This window comes from Lepisosteus oculatus, chromosome 2 (genome assembly GCF_040954835.1).
Source record: "Lepisosteus oculatus isolate fLepOcu1 chromosome 2, fLepOcu1.hap2, whole genome shotgun sequence".
NCBI lineage: Eukaryota > Metazoa > Chordata > Actinopteri > Semionotiformes > Lepisosteidae > Lepisosteus > Lepisosteus oculatus.
In genome coordinates this window covers 58719979-58743820 of record NC_090697.1, presented here as the reverse complement: position 1 = coordinate 58743820, position 23842 = coordinate 58719979, and the positions used below count along the sequence as shown (strand labels likewise).

General features: G+C 37.2%; 1 protein-coding gene across 11 annotated transcripts in view; it reads right to left on the bottom strand.

Annotated features, from left to right (window-relative positions):
• Positions 1–23842, bottom strand: part of enah (ENAH actin regulator) — a 156747-nt gene that overhangs the window by 47557 nt on the left and 85348 nt on the right. For 9 of the 11 annotated variants that reach the window (XM_069179741.1, XM_069179735.1, XM_069179719.1 and 6 more), the window contains one exon: positions 1226–1310. In XM_069179741.1, coding sequence (XP_069035842.1) covers positions 1226–1310 — 85 coding nt within the window. Of the gene's footprint in view, positions 1–1225; positions 1311–8501; positions 8958–13900; positions 14331–23842 lie in introns of those variants that run through there. The other 2 variants (XM_069179761.1, XM_069179751.1) reach the window with 2 other exon arrangements.

Below are 23842 nucleotides of genomic sequence, written 5' to 3'. Positions count from 1 at the left end.
TCACAGAGACAGGACATATAGCAAGGTGGAAGGACTGAGTTGTATTTGTGCTTGATTAAGAATAATATGGCATTGTGACAAGGACAGCAGTGAACTATCATTAGCGTAATATAAATGCTAAAAAATTCACAAAGCCATGGAATGTGCTAATCACACAAATTACTATAGTGAAATGTAGAATAGCACTTTAAAAGAGGCATGTAATTCAGTGCCCTAATCAATCTTATCAGTACCAGTAACCTCTCAAGATGCACAGTACATTTTATCTTCTGGTCTCCTGAGATCTCAGGCAGACAAAATTAGAATAATTCCACCATTTAAATTGCAATGATGCATCCTGTACGTTGCAGACGGTAAGAGCAAAAACAGCCTAAAGACCCTGAACATAACCTTGTACTCTGCAAAAGGCACCCTGTCATTTTCATATTTTCTGATTTAAATACGACTCGAAATTAAAAGAAGTCTTGTTCAAGGATACAAAACAGCTTTTGAAAAATGTCCTGTGAAATGCCTCACTGTATTGTAAAACGTAAGAGGAAGAGCTAATTAAAAACAATAAATCAGACTGTTTTTCTTTACTGGTGTCATAAGCCTGGTTGAACTGAAGATTTAGCCTCATAGCCGCATAATCTATTAGATAAGGATAGGTATGTCATTATTATATTAAAAATATTGGAATCAATGTTCATTTTAGAACTGCCAATTATCAATATGCCTCAGTACTACAATCCCCATACGAGCACAGAAGACACGACACGCAATCCCCTATAGAAAAAAGCAGTCATCAACTACTTCTTGCTCTAAAAATGAAAGAATATACAAAAATGTACCATATGGTCTCAAGTAGTTTTCTTGGAGTCTATACTTGACTGGGAAAAGAATCCATAAATATTCATCAATAACATTAACCGATGACTAGGAGCACTGTATGGCTCCCAATAATATTACACACTCATGGGTGTCACATAGCATTACAAAATCTCATTTGCAGGTTATTTTCTAAAACTGCCATCAGAAATTCATGAAATGACATTCAAAATTCCTGAGAGGTGTTTAAGTACAGTACAGGTTCACTACATAATCACTTTTCTAAAGTCAGTCAGCATACATAAATCAAAGCCAAGTTTAGGGATACCAACAATTTTAGATCATGTCAATGTTCATGTGAATTTAACTCTGATCCTGATTAACTCTGATCCTGGGGATTTTCGAACTTGGAGCTTACCTTCTTTGAATTTCCAGCTCCTCCTGTGACGGCCCATTTTGAACTTGAGGGGACAACTGAGGGTTCTGTCTTGGCAATGTGGGACCTACGGACAAACAGAAGATCTTTTCAAGCTTCTTTTAACTGAAAGATTTATTTATACAGGAAATGACATGAACCAGTCACATTGTAACAAAACACTATGAACATTTCCTTTTAGTTCAGAGCTCACATACAGCTTTTACGTTGTTTGTAGAAGTCCGAAGCACCTGTTTTGAAAGTTCCAGTTCAATAATTTCTTTACAATTAAATTACAGGATGGTATAAGCAATACTGAAAGATAAGATTCCTGAATAAATTCTGTTGGAAAATTCTCCCTAAAGGCATTAATGAGACACAGGAAAAAATAACTTTGTGATTTAATTAAATCACTGTGTTCCTTGTAAAATGAATTACTCTTTAACCATTTCCCGACTTTTGGACAACAAAGCCTACAGTACTCGTCTCTATTCCACTATCACTTTAGAGCCTATAAAATGTGTCCACATTAGAAAAGTGGTTTCAAAGAAATAGCTAAAAATGATAAAAGACAGAGTACAATTATAAAGGCCAGCACCACTTTTTTTTCCCTCACTTAAACTACACAAACCCAAACCAGTTCTTAACTGGAAAATTGGAAAATAAATCTCATGCATCAGAAATTGAGACTGGGGCCCTTTTGATACTATTTTTACGTTCAAAATCTCCACATTTGTAAGCACATGCAAGGAAAAGCACAGGTAATTAACTTCATTATACAGTTTACGTTTTATGCACATGTACTGTACCTGTATATATGGCTATTGTTTGGGGAGTGGTTTCAGGAATACAGTTGATACTGTTGGGGTGAGGATACAGAAGAGTAATATACCCATGGTTGCCATGGTATACAACAGTGATTCCAACAACGACTCTTCCGTTTTATAAACTTCAAACGTAGCATTATTTTGGCACTTAAGTAAGAAAGTAACAGTGGGACACTCATTTATAAAGTATTTTGAGAATTGTGAAGTCTCAGTATATATCGGGGTTAGGCTGTCTGAGAAAGTAACCTGTCTTCCTAGGCTTCTAACAGAGGAAAAATAAGATTGATTCGTCTATAGAAATGCCTAACATCTTAAATTGAGAGTACATCTGCGATATTGGAGAGTGATGAAGGCAAAAAAACAAACAAAAGGGCAGCTTGCATCAGGGGGTGTAAAAACCCAGTTTGTCACAGCAGACAAACCGATCAGATGGTGTTCTTCTGAATAAGAAACAAAGCCATACCAGGCTCCAGTCTGCATTTAAGTAAACTGAAAAATCTGGACTGGAATTCCACTAGTACAAAACAAATGAGTGCATGATTGAGAAAATTATTTGCAGCAGTGCTCAGGACATGCTTAACACTTGAATGGAGAGAAATATGAAGAAATGTTTTGTCTAGGTTGTGATATTTGATGTAATATTTTTCCATTACCGATATGAAGTGCCTCTATTATTGACTTTGAGTTTCTGTAATCCATATGTACATCTGGCTCTTGTAACCTTATCAGCTGGCATAGCTTGGCAAATTACTCCAAATGTTAACCATTAGGTGTGCTTGTATCCTAGTGTCTTAGTAGATTAGAATAAATCTATGTAAACTTAATCCTGTTACAGTGTTCTTCCAAGTTCAGACTGTAATACTATCCTAACGGCTAGGGCCAACTTTATTCACAAAGTTCAATATTCTGTTAAAATGTGGTTTTTATTTTGTTCTGGAATTGTGCATTTACTGTACATCACTGGTGCAAGACATCAAATGGCCATTTCGCCCATTAAGAGAGCCTGAGCACACATACAGTGTAAAACAGATTTATGGTGCAATGTACTGTAAGACAATTTAACAAACTGATCAATGATCCTCAAAGTGGTATGAACATTTCAATGGTGCAAATTCAAATCTTCATGTTCCATCGTTAAAATCAAATGCCAAAATGAATTAGGGAAACATGCTGAGTCTAGTGGATATTTTTTTCAATTTTTACAGAACACATCTTCAGCAAGTTTAAACTAGTCATCTTTTTTGCTGTGCAGGATAATGGCCATCAGCTTTTGAAAGGACATGAACACATTCTGAAAGTCATTTTGGATCATTTACAGTACAAGAACACATGCTCTTGTAAAGAGATTCCAGGAAACACACTGTGTGCACTGAAGGACTGCTTCTGACAGTAAAAGCTAGTTTGACAGCAAAGAATTTCTGACAGCGTCCAATATGAGACGTGATGAAGGCGATGCTGACTGGCCATTTGGAATACACAAAGGATCTCAGCTTTACTGGAAAGTAAGAACAAGAACTCGCAGCCAAACTCTTCTCTAATTCCTAAAACCTGTACATGCATTTGTATTTTGTGATCATTTTCCTCACATTTGATTCAATGAAAATTTCCCGGAAAGTATGTTAGTTACCCACAGTACTTCAAACAGTTCTCTTATTCTGATGCATCCCATACACCCGCCCAAAGTATTTCCTCATGCCCCATAACCAGTACACAAATTGATTAAGCAAAACAAGGGAATCAGGAGTGATCATTCTTCACTGGAGGAGAGTGAGGCTTGTTCGTGGAGTCCTTTTAATGATTCGTTCTTCCAGTTGAGAGAACATGTCAAGCACTAAACGTTTGTGTCCTACAAGGGGTGGTTTTAGACATTTTATTACTTTATTACTCTTTTTCTCCTCCCCACCAATAGCTGATGTCTGATAACTTTGTACTTTAATGTAATGGTTTCTATATGTTATGCTTTAATGTTATGGTTTCTTAAAGTCCAAAAACACATTTCTTTGCAACAAATACAAAGTGAAGCAAAAGCAGACATTTAAAAACACCTACAATTATTTTTTCTCTGAACTAATAAAAAACAGGGTGGGGAAAAAAAGAATACTTGCTTTTATAAAGTGTTTTGCATCCCAAATGATCCTCAATCACTTTACATGCAGAAGAGGACCCTCCCAATCTACAGTAGCACCCAATGTGGAAATGCAGGGCAGCCCAATTACACAGTAGATCAGTTTGACAAGTGAGAAATGACTTCAACATCTGAATTAAGTGGGAATTTGGCTTACTGACAAAGGCCAGAGTTGGCAGGACATGGAAGTTGACAGCCCATGTCTTGTGAACACTGCCATGGGATCTTCAATAACCAATTAGCCAGGACCCTCTTTTAATATGAGGGATCTCAAGAAACTCCTTCAATACTGTGTCCCCAAGCATCTTAGTGGGGCATTGACTTGGAAATTCTGGTCCAGAGAAAAGAGTGCTACCTTCTGGTCCACCAACACCACTTTTCCTTTGAGTTCTTCCATCACTGTACTGACACAGTGATTTGTGAAACTTAACACTGGCAGTAAGTCATTAAAAATGGACTGAAGCACTATATTCACTTGGTGTGGAAGGATTATCAGGATATTTTCAGCTTATCATTTTAAAAGCTGTCAGCTAAACTGGACAACTTTGGATTGTTGACTTGTTTTGAACAAAGCTGAAATAAATATGACATGGAAAAAGTGGACTTCAAAGGGATAATGAGATCCTTATGCCAAGAGAGAAACTAACTGAAATCATGTGTGAGGGAGTCAAAGCTTTTGTTTTTACAAATGTAATTAAAGGAAAACCTTACAACTTGAAGCTTAAGGTTCTGAAAAAAGAGCAGAAGGATGTACATCTTAATATATAAGGGAACAAGTAATAGGTTTATTCCATGCTGAAAAAAAGAAGAAAGAGAACACAACGTTTCGGCCGTGGAGCCTTCTTGACACCTGAAGAAGGCTCCACGGCCGAAACGTTGTGTTCTCTTTCTTCTTTTTTTCAGCATGGAATAAACCTATTACTTGTTCCTTTGCAGCCTACGCATGCTGACGCAGCTACCCACCTGAACTACTATCTTAATATATATGCCACACACCCTCAAAGTTTCAGTTTCAGCACTTTTTAATTCAAAATCATATTGGGAAGGTTTTCAGTTCCACCCTGAATACACATACACACTATTTTCCTACTCTACAGTAATCAAGACAGGATTTACCAATTACAGCCTCATCTTCACATTTTGTGACACATGATACAAATGTTGCAAGAAAGTCAGACATGCACATAAAAACAGACCAAGTGTCGTGCACACTACCTCAAAACCTAGGAGTGCAGTCCAGTCTTCAAATGATGCAACATTTGCAAGATTACATAAGGCAAGTGACTTCAGCAGACCAAAACATTTGTTTTCCATGTAAACAGCAATACAGTATAACGCAAATGATAATCCCAGTAGCATTCTACTGCAAAGACTCCGGAACTTAACAGCAGAGCAGTCCGTGTTGCGTAACTGTTCAGGCTTTACAATATTCAGAAAACCTTCACTTAGCAGTAATATTATACACAACAGTAAAGTTGGAAGATGTATTTGCTATAAACTAAAATCTGCTGCCCAATTTATCTTAATCCAATATGTATATATATAGCCTATAGTTCAATATAGCCTGAAAAATATTTGATACTTTTAACTGCAATGAAAAATAATCCTTCACTTTTGGTTTTGAAAAACAAATATGAATATTACACTGCTGTGAGCCATAAAACAGTTTTGAAGGGCTTCCTTATTTCACCACAGCACAAAACTGATACCACAAACAGAATAGCTAGCTAGGAGAGCATTACCTCCTGCTAATGGTTTCCAAATGTGGGACACTTAATGTTCTTCTACTTCTTGATTTAAGTGCAGCCAAAGATGCTGTCAATAATGGGATTTTAATGGGTCTCATGGAAAACTATATTACTGCTTATCCACCTTGGTTTGGTTCCTATTTGGCTCGTGGAAAGTACAGTGACTTGTATATTTTGACGGGTTTGAATCTGATGATGTCCCAGCTACTGAGGGTGATCTGAAGGGTTCTTTGCCAAGATCTTTACATGTTGCCACATGGAAAGATTATGCACAATCATAGACTTTGGTTTTACTGTTATGCAAATAACACATAAGAGTTATTTACACATTCGTTACTGTAGAACTTTTCTTGAAAGTTCAAGAAACATGGAGCAAAATGGAATTGTGGCCCAGAATGTGAATCCTTTTTTGACCATTCAAATCATCTTTTGACATGTACAACTTGCAAGCTTATGACCTACACAGATGCTGTTGGCAATGGCCTAGGTTGCATCAGATCCCAGAGCTTCAGGAGAAAGTACAAGCATTTGTCTATCCCAATACAACAAGTCCCACACTCAGCAAGAACATCTAGCTGATGTCTACAGTGTGACTACATTGAGGGTAGGACTTTAAATGGTGCTGACTGACCATTTGTCACCAAATTAAACACCACAACCTAATTCAGACAGGCATTACACCTGTAGGAATTCAGTTTCACTGTTGCATTTTGGAAAGGCAAGGCAAATGAATCTCCAGATGCTTTGCCATAACAGCTTTTGGTGGCATCTGAAAATATGCCTGTAGGTGTTGAAAAGGAGGCTAATGTATAAATACCCAAGAAACACTAATTCAGAATCAAATATTTAGTAAGTAAATTAGAAAGATGAGGATCCAGAAGAAGTCTATTATAGATTTTTTGGAGGAAATTCAAGCTGGTACTATATCTTCAAGTCAGCAGAAATCAACACACACCATTATGAAGGATAAACTCTACAGATTGGTGCAGAAGCCAAATACCCTCCACTAGAATATTTTTGCTGTTTTGTGAAGGGAATTTTTACATGTTTACAATCACCACCCATTGAGAAACATTTAGAAAGATACATAACACTACATTTTTTCTACAGAGTAATTATGGGCTTGGCACCTGGAAGGACGTGGCTAGATACTGTATGCGCACGCGGTTTGGCTTCTCAAACAGTGAAACTAGTATATATTCTACTTGAGAGACCAATTCAATAATGACCATTGCTCAGCCTTAGGAGAAGGTAGGGGAAGACCTGAAGAGACCACTTCCCACCAGTTCCTATAATAAATACATGTATGCTGGTTTCCTTTTAACCTCGTTTCTCTGTCTTCCGTAGCGTTTATCTTGGCTATGGGAAATGTCATAGAGAGTTTGGAGTAATCAGGCTGGAGGGCGATTAATTAGATCCTAGTTCAAGTCCTAACAATGTGCGTCTGTTACAATAAAGCTTAAATTTAGAATTATAGTGGTCGACTTCAAGGGCTGTGCTTTCCCTGGCATTCCTGCGATTGATGTGGTTACACGTTTAAGCACTGATTTTCCAGCTAGTAGTAATTTTATTGCAATTATACAAATCAGACAGAACTACTGTTTGAATTAAAAGGTTCTGCATATGGTTGGATACACAGTTTTTCACCAGCTGAATCAATTTCTTTCATTTCTTCTCACAGGGTGCTGATTATTCAATATAAATTCAATACTAATGCAAACTGCTTCAAGTACCATTCACTTCAGTGTCATTCTAACCCACTTTCACAGAATGCTAGTTTAATAATCAAGTCATCATTACATGCTGTTCTGCTTTAATGGGTATTAAGCCTGGAATATGCAGTGTACATGCTTTTAGATGCATACATTCAAATGCTATAACATCCCTGAAACATTGTGAGAAATTGTAACAAAAAATAGGTGTCGCACCAAATTTCTGCAGCCTTCTGTGTTAATTTATGAAACTCAATGTACAGTATGACTCCAACTCACCAAAATGTTGACAAGCACAATGCAAAGATCAAAATCCTTTATCCTGTCTGCTAATGAGTTAAAATGGGAATATCATATGCATTATATAATAATATAACTGCCAGTTTGTACAGCAAATCTGAATGGAAATATAAATCCAGATAGGAATAGTTATAACTAAAAAAAGAGGCATGAAACCACATAAATTATATAGCTCTTACAATATTAACACTTGAGGAAGAAAATGAAAGGGAGGAAAAAGGTCCAAAAAATAATTAGAACTTTCTACAATACCACACAACAGTATAAGGGATAAAACAATAGAAAACTTACTGATATTCATAGCTATAACTACCCAAGTATTAAAAAACCCCACCATGGAGAAGAAAATCTAAACACTCTGTAGGATAAACAAACGGCAAAAGAAACTCCATCTCCCATCAAAAGCAAAAGAAAACCTGTGATAAGAAAAACTAATATATTGTGACCTTGCATTACTGCAAGCAAGACATGCGTTAGATATACAAGAGCAGATGAAAGCAGGCCCTCTTAATACATTCTCTCATGCAATATTAGACAGAAATTGAAGAAAATAGCGATAACACCTACATGAGAGGAGAGAGACATGAAAGCGCCTCTGGCAGCAGATATACCGCCACAGTCCGCTGGTGCCTTCTTTGGGCGAGGCACCAATCACCCCTTCTACTGGGTCCTGGGAGCTCAAGTACATTACTCTCCCGTCTCACATTCTAGAGCCGGGACACGGCCCACTCGTCCCCCCGCACGCACAGCCAGCTCCCCAACACGACCAAGAGATGGAGGTCCAGCTCTCCAGCGACTGCAGATTCTCCAGGCTCCCGATGCTGTGCACAGTCGAGCAGGTGGGAACAGTGCCCTTGGTTATTGTTTACAGAACATATTCCTGCAGAGCTGAACAAACTCCTGCCTGCAACATGCACTTCTTGGCCACGATCAATTATTCATGCTGTGATTTGCGAAGGGCAAAGCATTGCTGCCCTTCAGATTCCGAAAGGTCTGTCAGCGGGAGAGCCGAGCATTTCTCATTGTTCAGCGTTAACTCTTCTCCTCCTGGAAAACGCCCTCAAAGCAGGCAGACAGGGACGAGAGCTCACCTGAACAGTATCAACTCCTGCGTGTTCTTTTCCGCAGGTACAGTAGGCAAGTTTCTACCTCAAAAAAACCTCCCTTCAAAACCTAAAGATTTTTTCAGAACAATAGGAGCCCAGGTTTACCACACCATGTCATTTAATGTTCAAGACATAAATCATCTAATTATTGATTTTTGATTTTTTAATGCAGAACTTGCATTTACCCCTTCAAAGCATGCTTTCATGCATGCATCAGCTCTAAAGGGGATTTACCTCACTGCTATCTATTTATAGATAGATTCTGCTGAAGGACTAATTTTTTCTTTCAAGCAGTTTCTACGATCAGGTAGGTGAGTGTTAATAGGGTGTAGAAATGATTGCTGTGTTCCACCCCAGACAGGGCTATATTCCAGTGAACAGTTACGCATGGCTAAGGCTTCAGGGAATATCGCTTGGGGATTCTGAGCTTTTCTTTGCCTTTTAATCACGTCTCGACAATGCCAACAAGCTTACCATGACAACTACGAAAGGTACAAAGTCAGTGTAAACAGCTAGTGCTGTTGCTTTAAATACATTCTAGCAAATCAACATTTTTTACCTTTTAATATTCCAGAAACCTCCCAGTTTTTTTCTGATTCAGGGAAAAAAAAGATTAATTGTATTTCTTTCAAGCTGTTATCACAAGCCATTCTTTTCAGCTCGGGGAAAAAAAGCATTTCTGCCCTAGTCTGGACCTTTTCAAAGGCATCAGTGCTTAGACAGACATTTCTCAATGTAATATCCTTTGTGGAACTGCACAGCTTCTTCAGAAATTCCCCAGGGTATTTCAACTAGTTAAAAGCCATATCTTTTAATTTATGACTTTTCAATCACTTCTCCATAATGTGACAAATCTTCTTAAACTTAAAGGATGCTTCAAACTGTGCTACACTTGCAAACTAACCTGTTATGTGTGAAGATTTTTGCCTGATTTTGCCTGTTTACAGTATATACAAACAGATTTTTGGATCTCTTCATGGAGCATTTATAATGGTACTTCTAGTGGGATGTTTATTTTCACACACTCGATTTATCGTATCTGTTGGAACAAATGAGCTGAGGGCTTTAGATACATTTAAATTTAAAGGGTATCGTATTGAGTCCAGACACAGTACCCATCTTGCACATCTCCTTTCTATACTATTCTCCTGTTCTTGATTTTAATGGCATTTTCAAAAATACAAAATGCAAGGCACAAATTAATACTAACAAACCAGAAAACCTTTGGAATTTAAATGTAGCACGTCAGCTGGCTCTCATTTTCAGAGAATCCAATAATTTATTAAAAATATTATTAACTCAGACGCGTTCCGTCAACAGAAATGTTTGACTAAAACCTTTCACTTGCAGGGTGCAAAAGATTCCAAAAGTGTTTCCTGCAAACTGATTTTTGTTTTTTGGTTTTTGCAAAGCTGGTGTGTGAAAAATGAACAAAAGGCAACATTATTTAAGGCCACATAGGGCCAAATGGCTTTCTCCTCTTTGAAACCTTTCTTAAAAGTGATCCAATGCACAGAAATGGTAATCTGATATGTCCCATTTGCACAGCACTGAACTTACAATTCAGTGCAACACATTCATCAATGACTTGTGCATCTTTATGGACAAAAGTGGCAATTAGCTCTGTTCAAAATTATATGAAAATATAAACAAACCAAACATGAATAATCTACTAAGAACACATTACAAAAGACAGAAAGACATAGCATACTTGACTGTTCTTTTCATTAAAGGTCTATCAGTGATTAACTACATTAAAAAGTTCTAATTGTTCACATGACATCAAATCATATCTGACAATCCAGACTTTTATAATGCCATATATCGTGAAATTGTACACTTTTTAACAGCAGGTACTGGACTATAGGCAAGGAACAGGTAAAAGTTAATTCTATGCTGAAAAATAAAGAAAAACGTTTTGTCCATACAGCCTTCTTCAGGTGTGACACACCTGAAGCCTCTAGTAAAAACACAGGTTCTCCTTTCCATTTTTCCCCACTGTGGAAGACCCCCACTTAAACACCTACAACTATAGGCACCGTATTGCATTTTTATTTTTACAATGCACAATGATGAAATTAAATTTAGGTAAGAAATATTGATAAGCCAAGATTTAATTGACACTGTACACCCTTATGAAAGCAGCAAATGCAATTAGAGAAAAGAAAAACAGTAATACACTTCAGTTCCAGCCACTGCATGGCCAAAGAACTCCGATGTCATATTTAGGGATACCTCACTGAAAGATTTCTTTTGCCTTGGTATAGGGATCTGTAGGCTAATTTACCAAGACCAATCACCTCTCACGTCCGGCATGCATGTTGTTGTGCTCAAAATAAATGAAGACGTCAGTGATTTGAATTTTGAACTCTGTCTGTACCGTATCATAAATATAAAAAGGTAATAAGCAAAACTAATGGATTTCCTCAATTTCACTTGCAGATGTTTTGCAGTCCTGTTCAAAAAGGAGGTCAGTTCACAAACCTTTTATACCTCATCACACTGCCGACTTGTAATTTCAGCGTCTCAAGACAAGAGATCAAAAACTGAACTGGCAAGGATACTCTCCTAAAGCAGCATTCTCTATATGGATTTAACACCATCAGGAATAACAGTTTTAGATATTATGTGTGTGATAAAGCCCTTGTATGCAATTAAAAGGGAGTAAAAATAGAGGAAAAAAGTGGAAAATGTTTTATGAAAGAATCTAGGGACTCTCTGCAAACATAGCTCCTCCTGCTCCTCAGGCATGCTGCTTTTTCTGGAGTGCAGGGGAGACACACAGTCTAGCCACTGTCAACAAGAGGGTGAACTCTTCCACAGGTCACTGCCGTGCTGTCAGAGCAGGCGGCAAAATTAAACCCTGGAACACTAAACAGCATCACATGATCCTCAAAGAAGAACAGGGACTTGGTTGGAGGTGGGAGCGTGTGATCTCTGATAAATACCCATGACGAGCTGTGAATGGGAGAAGATTTTACACATCACCTAATAAAAGCAGCCCTGCATAGAAACAGTCAGCCGGAAAGGACAAAGGACAAAAAAAGAACATAAACATTTTATTTTAAGAGCAGAGTCAATCAGAAGCTCTTCAGCTCATCTGCCTGCCTGTCAGTGAGGAATGAGGATGAGCTCAGAAAAGATATTTTAAAATTTCAGTTCCAGCTGTGGAACATGCCAGCTGGCTCTGCAACACTAAGACCACAGAAAACTGCTCACCTAAAATGAGATTGGTATTAGCAATATCAGACAATTAATTTTTCTTCCTTTATTTTAGTGAAGTGAGAAGGGGTTCTGATTTTGCAAGAGTACTATATGAAAGAATAAGAAACCCTGAACTATTATTGTCTCTCCTCCAGATAAAGCAGTCAAAATACAGAGAGATTTACTCCCCTGAGCTCATCACGAAAACAGGCAGGAGCATGATCTCTTCTGTCAGGCTATTTCCGCACCCTGAAGGACTCAAGAACATTCTCTGGGCTGAGCACAGAAAGCAGGAAGAGCAAGACAAACAAACAAAAATGAATACCTAAATCCTACGCTTATCCTTGGCTCTGAAATTGATCCAGACAGCTGGTATCGTGCTGTATATATGATTTAGATACACAGTATCAGTAAGGGTGAAACAATGTAGCAATATACTGTATTGCTCAATTACTATTCATAGTCAAGACTGTTTTTTTGGGTGCATAAAAAGATTAAGTCTAACAAATTGACTCCAATTTTAAAGACTTCCAGTTGCTTTCAATTCTGACACATGTACCTCAGTGTGTGATTGACAATCTGTTGTCTGTGTTCCAGTACATATAAACCAGTGTCATTTAATGTTTGTCTATATTTATAACAATGTGCCCCAAGCTCTACATCTGTTACTGTGTTGTTGCTGATTTTATTAGCCATTTAAAAACCAATAAACTGATGCAAAATCTTCCTTGGAAAACACTATACCAAAGGTATAGAACTACAGAACTAAAGGTAAAACACCAACAAACCTTTAACATTTAAACAGGTAATAAAGCAGCACATGCTTGCGTAAGAGTTGGGGTAGAGCTGTGAGGACTGAGAACCAGTAGGCAGCTCTGTAATTCATTTTATACAATGCTGGAAATGCAATTACTGGATTAAACTATAGGAAACTTACTGTACATCATGCACATAAATGGATATGTGCCGTACTTGGTAAACCAGGTGCTCTATTGAAGCTTGCTATTTTTATTCAAACTGAAGAGAAAACATCATTTCACTTCCCAGCAATATTTTTTTTCCTAGCACTAAGTAAAGTCTTGTTCCTGCAGTGATGTTCCCCTTTGAACTCCCATCCTGCCAAACTCCAGATTTACGGCAATAGAAAGGTACAGTGACAGGTACAGATGCTGCATGGCAGGAATTTAAATACATAACAAAAGCTTTTAACCTGTTTTGTTACACATGTATTATTGAATTTAAGCAAATACATGCGACTGATATTACATTTTTGTAATTATGGTACATGGCATTTACTGTCAACAGTAATTCATTGTTCTCTGTTGCTTACCAGTTACAGACACTTTTAAATAAAATACAACTATTCTCTCTACCTAATTATATACCTTAATGTGCATAAAGTTTAACAGGATTTACATTTGATTTATTTTCTAAACAGAGGTTAAATAAAAAAAAGATCAACCAGATAACTGGTTTTGACCAGACAAGCAACACTCTGCATATTCTAATGCAGCAGATCACCTAAACAGGCAAACAGGGCTAAGATATACATAAACCAGTTAATCAAGAGCCTTTAAAATGAACACTTAAAAAGCAAGCTAAATGTACCATGACTGAAAGCATGAGCACTAACTTGAATAATTAAACCATACTCACTCCTTAGGACAATATTGGCTTTGCTGACCCTCTGTGGAGGATACCGGCCATCCTGGAGAGCTGGCATTGAATACAATAGAGACCCACCTAAATGTTAGCAATCAAACAACTTGGTCTCCCCACCAGAAATAGAAAAATATATATTAAGAAATTTAAAAATGCTGCAGCTGTCTTTTAGTCTACTATGCGTTCTCAAAAACTAAACCATCCAACTTTCTCCACTTAATGAGGTGGCAATTCACAAATAGACCTCAGAAGAGAAGAAAGATCAAAGAAAAAGGCTTTCTCCTTTTCTTGGTGGCTAAGTGTCAGGATTTTGACTAAAACCAAACAAAGCTGCTGAAAGCCCAGCTGCCAGAGAGAGGAGGATCTGATCCACAGAAAGCAACGGTGAGCTTAAGATGTTCTCTGCCCATCAGAAGAAGAGGAGTTTTTAAACGGGGTGTTGATGCACTCAGTTTGACACATGGTGTCACACATCCTGATACAACACATGCCATATGACTGGGGATTCCTCTTCATGACTGGACAAACAAGCTCCCTGCTGGCACAGACATGCCTTTTTCTTTCACAGCTGCTCAGAGCGAAGCCCTCCGAGATGCAGAGTGTGACCGACTCGGCTGTAAAAAGACTGCAAGCAAACCTGCCACACTGCCGAGACTCACGATACAGACAAGCACACATTTAGACAGCTCTGAGCTCAGACGCACCGGGGGAGGATGAGGAACTGGTGCCTGTCAGACTGGGGCAGTTTTATTTGAGAGATGATGTCATACGATCACTAAGAGATTTCTGTTAAAAATATACCATGGGCTAAAAAACATATATTTTCAGACTTAGACGTACAAAAACCTCAGGCATCCCACCCCTATTCATGAGATAAGTGAGATTTTTTTTCTCTTCCTGCCTACATCTTCCGCTAGATGTAGAGTATTCAGAAAAGCACTGAAGTGCAAGAAGCAAAAACAGCAATTGACAAAAAAAAAAGTTCAACAAAAAAAGGGATTAAAGGAACTCAGGGACTCAGGAAGGGATTAAAAATAATTGTTGAACGGCAATAGGGTTTCCATTTATCAGAACTGAAGAAACTAAGTTTACAAAAGCAGTATAATCAGCACACTCATTAAACTTAGTATACCTACCTGCTGTGCTTAATGACTGTACTGACTATCTCCTGTTTGCTTGGTGCTGCTGGTGCTGACAGTTTTAGGAAGCCATTATAAGTGCACATGTCCTGTGATTGGACGGATCCCACCTTGTGCCCTATGCCCTTGGATAAACTCCAGCTTGCCCTTGTACATGCCAGGAATAAGTGGCTCTCTGATAATGGATGGATGAATGCGCTGGAAGGGCGGGGAAGCTATACAAATCCATTGCCCTCACTGCTGAATGCCTGTGACAACTGGCTCAGCTCCTGGCGACTGTGTGGCAGTGGGAGAGACAGCAGATGAAATCTGTCTACCCCAAAGTGTTCAGCTGTCACCAAGTCAACTGCCAAATCTGGGACATAGAGAACGTTTTCTATCAATTACAAGTTAAATATAAAAAATAAAATACTAAAAGAAAAGCAGGGCATTCAGCTGATAGAGCTTTTTACTGCATATTCCAGTTATAAAAGTTGATGTGCATAAACACTGGAACGCTCGCACAAAAAGTGACCATTTATTTAAACTTTTGTTTTTCCAACTGTATTCAGCAATTTAATCATTTTCTCCCTGTCTAATGGCTATCCATTAGAATGAAGCTCTCCTGTCCAATCTTGTATGTTTTCGGTTTTCTTTTACGGTGTGTTTTTATCCTAAAAACACATCTTGTACCATGGACTGGGAGAACACAAAAAACATTCAAATGGAAGTTGTGACTGGATGAAGGGCTCATTAGTGTTCATACTCAAAAATAATTTATATTCCACTGGCAAACAAAGCTATTTTGGGCTCAATTTCCCCTAAACTCCCTAAGGCAACACTGACAAACTACACTTCAAATGAGAGAACTAGAGGTTTGAAAAAAAAAACATTTTATGGTGACAGTTACAAAACCTTTGTCATTAAAAATAAGAAACTACTGTACCACTCCAGACAGACAAATCATTTACTGATAATGTTTATTTGTATACACTTATTTAGAGTAAACTGTTTTGAAGTTAAATACACCTCTGTAGTAACCATATTAATAAGTAATAATAATAATTGCTTACACTTATAAAGCACTTTTCTGGACACTCCACTCAAAGCGCTTACAGGTACTCCACCACCACCAATGTGCAGCATCCACCTGGATGATGCAACGGCAGCCATAGTGCGTCAGAATGCTCACCACACATCAGCTATTAGTGGGGAGGAGAGCAGAGTAATGAAGCCAATTCATAGTACACCTGTATTCACTGGTCGAAGATGTTTACTGTACATTGTTAATATCGTCATTAAAGGGCTACATTTAATTAGTGGTTACTGCATCTGTTGTACTGTACTTATATCCACTAAATGACCACATTTAGAAAGTGAAGTAATAACTAAGTCCACATCCTTAAAAGGTTATTCATGTTTCTAGCTGGCCATGTAAGTGTGCAACTATAACAAGTTTTTTTAATAACAGCACAAAGCAGAGTTCAGCTCATTTCAGGAACCACTACATTCTTCTCGGGCCATACAGAAGATTTTTCTATAAACCACAACCACAAAATAAAGAGGAATTATTTTAGACATGTTAACATTAGTTTCCGAAGGATCAAATGGAGTAGAGTGAGAACTGCAAAACGGAATAAAATGTGGCATCGGGAATTGGGCATGAGCAAGCTCTGAAAGTCCAAAAAGAGAGATTCTGGTCTAACACTTTTTTTTTACTTGTGTCGCCACAATACAAAATAGAAGAAACTAGGAGATAAACAGATTTGCCGTAGATGACAAAAAGACTAACTGGCTCAAAGTCTAGTGCTATAGGATTTTTTGACCTCCAGACTTAAGCTTTGGTGGAATGTACTAGAAGTTATCACTTAAAACCCCACATGTCTTTACTTTCACTGTTAGGTAGAGCGCTTCACCATTAGCAGAAAACACCTCTGGCATATGGAGAAAAACCCTGCACCTGAGGGGTAAGCAGTCCGTACTCTCCATTCTCCTCAGAAATAATTCCTCCTTTTAAAGTAAATCTGGCACTCCAGCCTAACAAAAGATACATTTCATGAAATAAAAAAAAGCTTAACTATCAATGTGCACTTAAAATATAATTTTACTTGTACTGCAATTTTCAATGTAACCTTGACTAACCACGTAGTTTTATTTTTTAGCCTTCATTTAACCACATTTGGTTATACATTTAATCTAATTTTCAATGACAACTTGGAAAGTTCCATTTATACAGCAATACATTTACTGGAGCAATCCAAGTCTACTATCCTGCCTTTGCTCGAGGGTAGTATTGACATCTGGGATCTAAACCCAGGACTGGCACAAAGCAAATCTATTACCACTTGATGTTACCTCTTCAACATCGGCATATTACCCACCGCCCACAAACACCTGATAACACATATTGCAACTGTAGGCTCTAGACAGGGCATGCTAACCTCACACATACCTTACTTCACAGAGTAGAATCGAAGCACAACACTGCACTTATTAAAAAGTTTCTGATAGATCTCTGCTTAATGCCATAATACAAAACAGCACAGTCATGTCCACTAATGGCAACCCTATTGTTGAGTACTACATTATTGACTTTTGAGTAAATCCACAGCTTTGAAAATAATTAGCCTCACAGTTAACTTGTTTAATAGCACACACACAAAAAATCTCCAAAGTCTCCAAACTAAGCTCCCTAATGTCAGAGTATAAGTGTCTGTATTGAATTATGCTGCAACAGCAATTACCCTCAAAAACAGCCTAGTATGGATTGAAGAAATCTAGATGGAAGACATTTGGCAAGTCACAGCCTTGGAGGATAAAAACAACTTCAATGCCAAAATATTAATCTGTCCTCTTAGGATGGAATGGTACACTACACTAATTTACAATTTAGGATTAATCAGATCGAGATAAACCATAATGCTGAGGATTAGCATGAGGAAAAGCACAAACAGAAGTAAAATATCCCTTGATCACAAGTGTTAAAATAGATTTTCATTTTATTTACTTCCATGGACTACCTGTGGACCACCTACCCTTTTCTCATTTTAGGTCTCTAAGGCACTTAAACAGAAATATAAGTAGTAAAAAAGAGAAAACATTTCAAAATTATTTTAAGCTTTTGGTGTTGACAGGCAGGGCTGTAACAGAGTAATAAAGAGGCCTCCAGAAGTTCCTTCTATATAATTCTGAAAATCTTAGTACCACATCTACATCTGTGGTCCTTCTGTTGCAATACTGCACAAACCCCAAAGGGGGAGCAGTAGAGCAGCATTTGAATCTTCAACAGCAAAGGATGTAACAAAGTTTAAATACACCCACTGATTTATAAATACTTCAAGTGCAGTAACTAGTTGTGTTCACAGTAATGTATTAACTGCTTAAAAAGTCTATTTTGGGATGTTTTGTGGGATTCAATATAAATGACTCCAGTTGTTCATTGTACTCTACAAGCTTCCTCAAGAGTAGAAGCCATTCTGAAAGTCCTGACAATGCTGTTTTAAAAACAAGAAATTGCAAAGGCACATTTCATAAAGATGTACACTTTATTGAAGCCAAAACGTTAATTTGGAAAGGGAATTTGTAAAGAAATGGGAAATCAAAAATAATGCATATTAAGGAAAAGACTTTTTGAATTAAATAACCTGAATCAAATTTCAAAAGTGTAATTGACATCTGTTCAATTACTACTTATGAGCTCTTCCTATAAAATGGCAAACAAAGTCACAATAAAAAGTACTAAATATCACATATATTTTCTGTGAGCTACAGTGTAAGGAATACAATCGTATCCTCATCACTAAGAGACACAGTGATAATTAATACACACTGCTCAAGAGGCAGAGAGATCAGGAGCTAAAAACAATGGATTATCGTGTGACTAAACAAGCAGATCCTTGGGAGTAAAATTTGTCCAGACTTGACCTCACCTAAAACAGTATGTTCTGTCTTTTTAAGCAGATCTCAAAGACCTGACAAATCCAAGGAAGAAAAATTCAAGTGCTGCAAGTTATAATGAAATAAGTTGATAATTTTTTAGTTTTATTGCTAAAAAATGAAAAGGGGAATTGCATAGGTACCCTTTACTAAAAAGGTTCAACACTGAAAACAAAGGAAATGACAAAATAGGACCACCATGCCCCTCCACCTCACTAGACGTATGAAGAAACTCCTCAATATAGCAAAGAGTAAAGATTAACTTCACCAGAACCACATTACAGCAGTACAAATAAAAAATCTTTAGATTACTTGTGAAATTCCCTTAATTCTTCTCTTAGCTATCTTAGTTAATCACAATAATGCTGATTGATTCTCCATATAATATCCACAACTATGTTAACTTTAGTTGGACTCTGATGGTATTGGAATCAAGCCAGAAAACACTTTTTACCTCATTGTGGCATAGCAATCTCTCATTCACAATGTTGCAACACTTTGTAACATCACCCCTGTCTGTTCTTTTCTCTCCCAGATGGATGCAGAAAAGCTGCTGCATACTTCTATCTTTCCCAGGCTGGATCATTGCAATGTAGTGTTTGGTAGCGTATCCAAACATTAAGTTGCAGCTTGCTCAGAGCTCAGCTGACCAGGTCTTAACTAAAACCACAGGAGTTGAGCATATACCTCCTGTTTTCGTTTCCTAGCACTGGCTCCCTTTGGATTTCAGAAAAAAATGAAAAAAGCTGCTCATCTTTTAAGGGCTTGAATGGTTTGATTCCTGACTACATCAGCGAATTGATAATTCCCAATACACCTACTGCACATATTGTCTGCTCTCTTTGGACTCTGGCCTTCTTTCAGCTTTTAAACTGAGGCTTTGAACCCTGAAAGATTGTGTTTTGTTCTTTTTCTCCAATGCTGTGGAATAATCTCATAGTCCATATCAGATTTTACAAGACAGGCAGTCCTTTAAATGCCTACTGAAAGCTCACGTTTGGATACTAGCTTTAAAAAATATTTGACTTTTTCATGTATGCATACCTGCCTCTGTTGTGTGTTCCTCTGTCTTATTGTCATGTGCCTTGAAATGTCATGAAAGGCATTATATATAAGACTTTAAATACAAAGACTATGTCCATCACTGCACCTGACACAAAGACCTCATTGAAAGTCTTTAAGATTCTCTACATTGACATCGACATTTATTTTTCCAAGAGTTTCATACCCCTTGCAAAATTATCTTCATATTTGACTTTTTGGAAAAATTACCTGACAGTGATAAGTTCAATTCACTGAGCAATTCACTGGATCTTGCATTTCAAAAGAGGAGCCTGATAAGAAGTCTTTGTTTTATCACAAGTATTTTGACGTATATTCAAGTTTCACCACAATTTAAACCCGACAGACTATTTCACCTTGGTAGAACCATTTAGCCTAAGTGGGGAATTTCTTCAAAAAATTAAAAAATTAAAAATTGTTTCCAACAGCTAATCTGTAAAACCCTAGGTACATGAAAAAGAAACAGATTAAAGGATACTGCAAAACAGTATTCAAAGTCAACCACCTCATTGAGAATAGATTGCAGTTATTGACCACCACCTTCTCAGGATCATTTCAAATTCAATGTATCAGTTGAAAAAGGAAGATAAAGAAAAAGCTAAAGAAAATAAGTACAATGAACTACAAGCACAGGTAAAAAAAACAGTTATTCGAGGACAAGAGAGAAATTTAAAATATTGTAATTAAAGTTAAAATAATTTATTTTAAATTAATATTAATATATTAAATAGAAATGTATTAATGTTTTTCTTATTCTAACAGCACAAACATTAAGAAAGAAGTAAATATCCAGGATAAAAGGAAACATGTAGAAAACGAAAGGGAAATGGCTGATGAACTAAATGAGTAATTAATTTAGGTGTTCACCATGGAGGTTTGTGCAAAAGCTTTGGACTAAAACATTTTATTATTGCAATACATTTTTTTGTATTTTTGTGATTCTACTTATAAATGGGGAAATGTTGCAGCTCAAACATTATGGCTAATTTCTTTCTGTTTTGGGATAAAAACAGTAAGAAGCACTCACTGTATATACTGTGTAGACTATTATTCGCCTCTAGCTTTCTGGAAAATGGTCGGTGTCCAATACAGTTCTGCAGTTTCACTATCAATCTCAGTGAAACAAGTCCCTTCCTTCTCTTTGTACCCAAATTTCTATGGGTGGGAGTTTCACAACCTGACAGTGCATAAGTGGTTATGAAGAACCACTGACTTGAGCAACAAGGTATAAGACGACTTCCAAATAGCCTGTTTGAATTATTTAAGATTCTGAGCAAAGTTTCACAGGAGTTAACATTACTGTAGTATGATAAAGAGCTGGCTTAACCAGCTCAGTAAAGAAAGTCTGTCATGATAAATAACCTTTATCCTACATGACCTAGCCTACTGCAAACCTGATCAGACTAGTCTGACGTGCATAATATATTTACATTCAAAGACAAGAAAAGTACATAAAAATTACACTTCCCAGATTTAAAAAATGTTTGAATGCCTCTTAACCAAATATTACAGAGGTCATGTTGAAGGTAAAATCATAAACAAAAGTAACCAGTTTTGCCCAACTTGCTAATTCAACTGCTAGTAACAAAGTAGTGTTGGTGTTATTTTTTCAGTCCTCAGCTACTCTTATGTGAATAACAGCATGGCAGTACAGAACTCCCAGGGACAGAATTCAATATTGTACACAGAAACTAAATATGTAATTGTACTGTATATACGAGCGGTTAATATACCACTGAAACGTCACTGTTCATCACCATCAAAGTTTACAAAAAGTCTTCAGAAGGTTAGCTTCATCAGCTCACCTGAATAAGAAGTACAGCTCTCATGTTATAAACAAAATGAAAATGAAGTTAACCTTTTCTATTCCCATACCACCAAACACAAGTTCATCAAAAGAAATCACAAATATTAAAAGATAGAACTACTGTGAACAGACTATGCAATACCTCTGGTCTTTAATTCTGATAAAGCAGTGGTTCCCAAACTGTTACACGAATCACAAATGAATGAAATACGCTAAAAAAATCAACTGAATCTGCGTGCGTCATCCTCTACGTGTGAAGCAAAATACAGAAAGACAGGATGTATATGAAAACCTACAAAGTGACAAAAACACACTGAAACTGAATTTACTTGAACTTCTGCCATTGGTTTGTCTCAGCCACAGTATGTGTTACATGGTTAAGTGCTTTCAAACAGCAGTTTAAAACCACCTTTTGTGTAGACTCTAGGTAAGGAAACTTCTAGGTAAGAAGTACAAAGGCAAACCCCAAGATTTTTTTCGAACTGATATTGTCAGAGAATCAGCAAGAAAGGAAAAACTGCCTTCTACAAAGGACAATAAAGACTTCTACAGAATTATACTTTAACTTTTAGAATGGCAAGGTAAAAAAAAAGCCTCATACGATAACCAAGGGAAAAAAAAACAATGCCAGCAGTACACCCGGTTGACACCATGCTTGGTGATAAAGCTAAAAAAGCAATTCACGTGGTGCCATTATCAAACAGCAGTCTCAAAACTCACCGACATGGCTGACGGTGTTCTGAGTCAGTTAGTAAAGCAAATTCTCAGCAGCAATTATTTTGCCCTACAATGGGTCTAGAAGACTACAGTCAAACCCTACTCCTAACCCAACGGTTAAGGAATTACATGGTCAAGATGTGTTTTTTGTACTTATAACGGGGAAGCACAGCAGAAGGGACACATGTTAAATCAGATGCTGTTAATGCAATTGTGGTGCAGTATAGCGTAAACAGGTAGACACTTGCCACAAAAAAACATGCCTGCCAATTTAAGGGACATACTGGACAATTAGTAAAAACTGTAAATTTAAAGCCCATCATCAGAAAACCCACTTATTTTGAAATGCATAATAAAATGGGAGGCAAACATGTAAATCTATCACCCTATATGGAGGTTGACTACCTCACATGGGTCAAGTTAGACCAATATTTTTAAATGCCCACATAGATCACCATTTCCCTCATTAAATATCTGCATGATTCCGTTTGAATCTTGCTCTTGGGCTATCTGTATGAAGGCGTTTCCTCTAACCTTCAAAGAGTTGGATGCAAGACAGTTTAGAACAAAATGATTCACAGGATAGATGTCTGGGCTTCATTCATGAGGAAAAACAACACATTTTTCAAGTCTGCAAAAATTCCAGAAACTGAATGAAGACAATGGTAGGACAACATTAAACAAGTCATTACATGATTTTTCTCCCCCAAGTGGAGAACACAATGAGCTGCATTCAATGCCCTCCTTCAAATTTTCCTGCTTCTCTCATGCCACAAAAATTAGCCGATAAATTAGCACAAGAGCATCACCACCATAACTATTGTCAGCGTCCTCAAGAATGAGATCAGTAATGGCAACTGCTAGTTATGGGTGCAGTTATGGGTCAATCAAGGTTTAAATGCTACTCATACATTTGAGAAAGTGTAATTTTGGAGCTCACTGGGATGAAATCAAGGATCGTCACTGTCTGTGTGGTGAAAAGAGTGGGTAAAATCATCAACTCGCTTTCCCAAATACAAACATTTATGTATCCTGAAACGGGTTCACCCATAAATGGTGACTTTTTTTATATTAGTACTTTTATGTGTAAGTGTGACTACAAACTTGTTTACAAAATGTGTGACCATCAAAGGGGGTTTAAATACAAAACTTTCCTTTTTGGGAAAAGGACAACTAAAGTAAGGAACAAAACTGTTTTCTAAAAATTGTAGTAAAAAAACTTAACTACAATTGATAATGAGAGAATAAACAATGGGGTGCAATTAATTTTACAGTTGTTCAAATAAAGAGGGATTA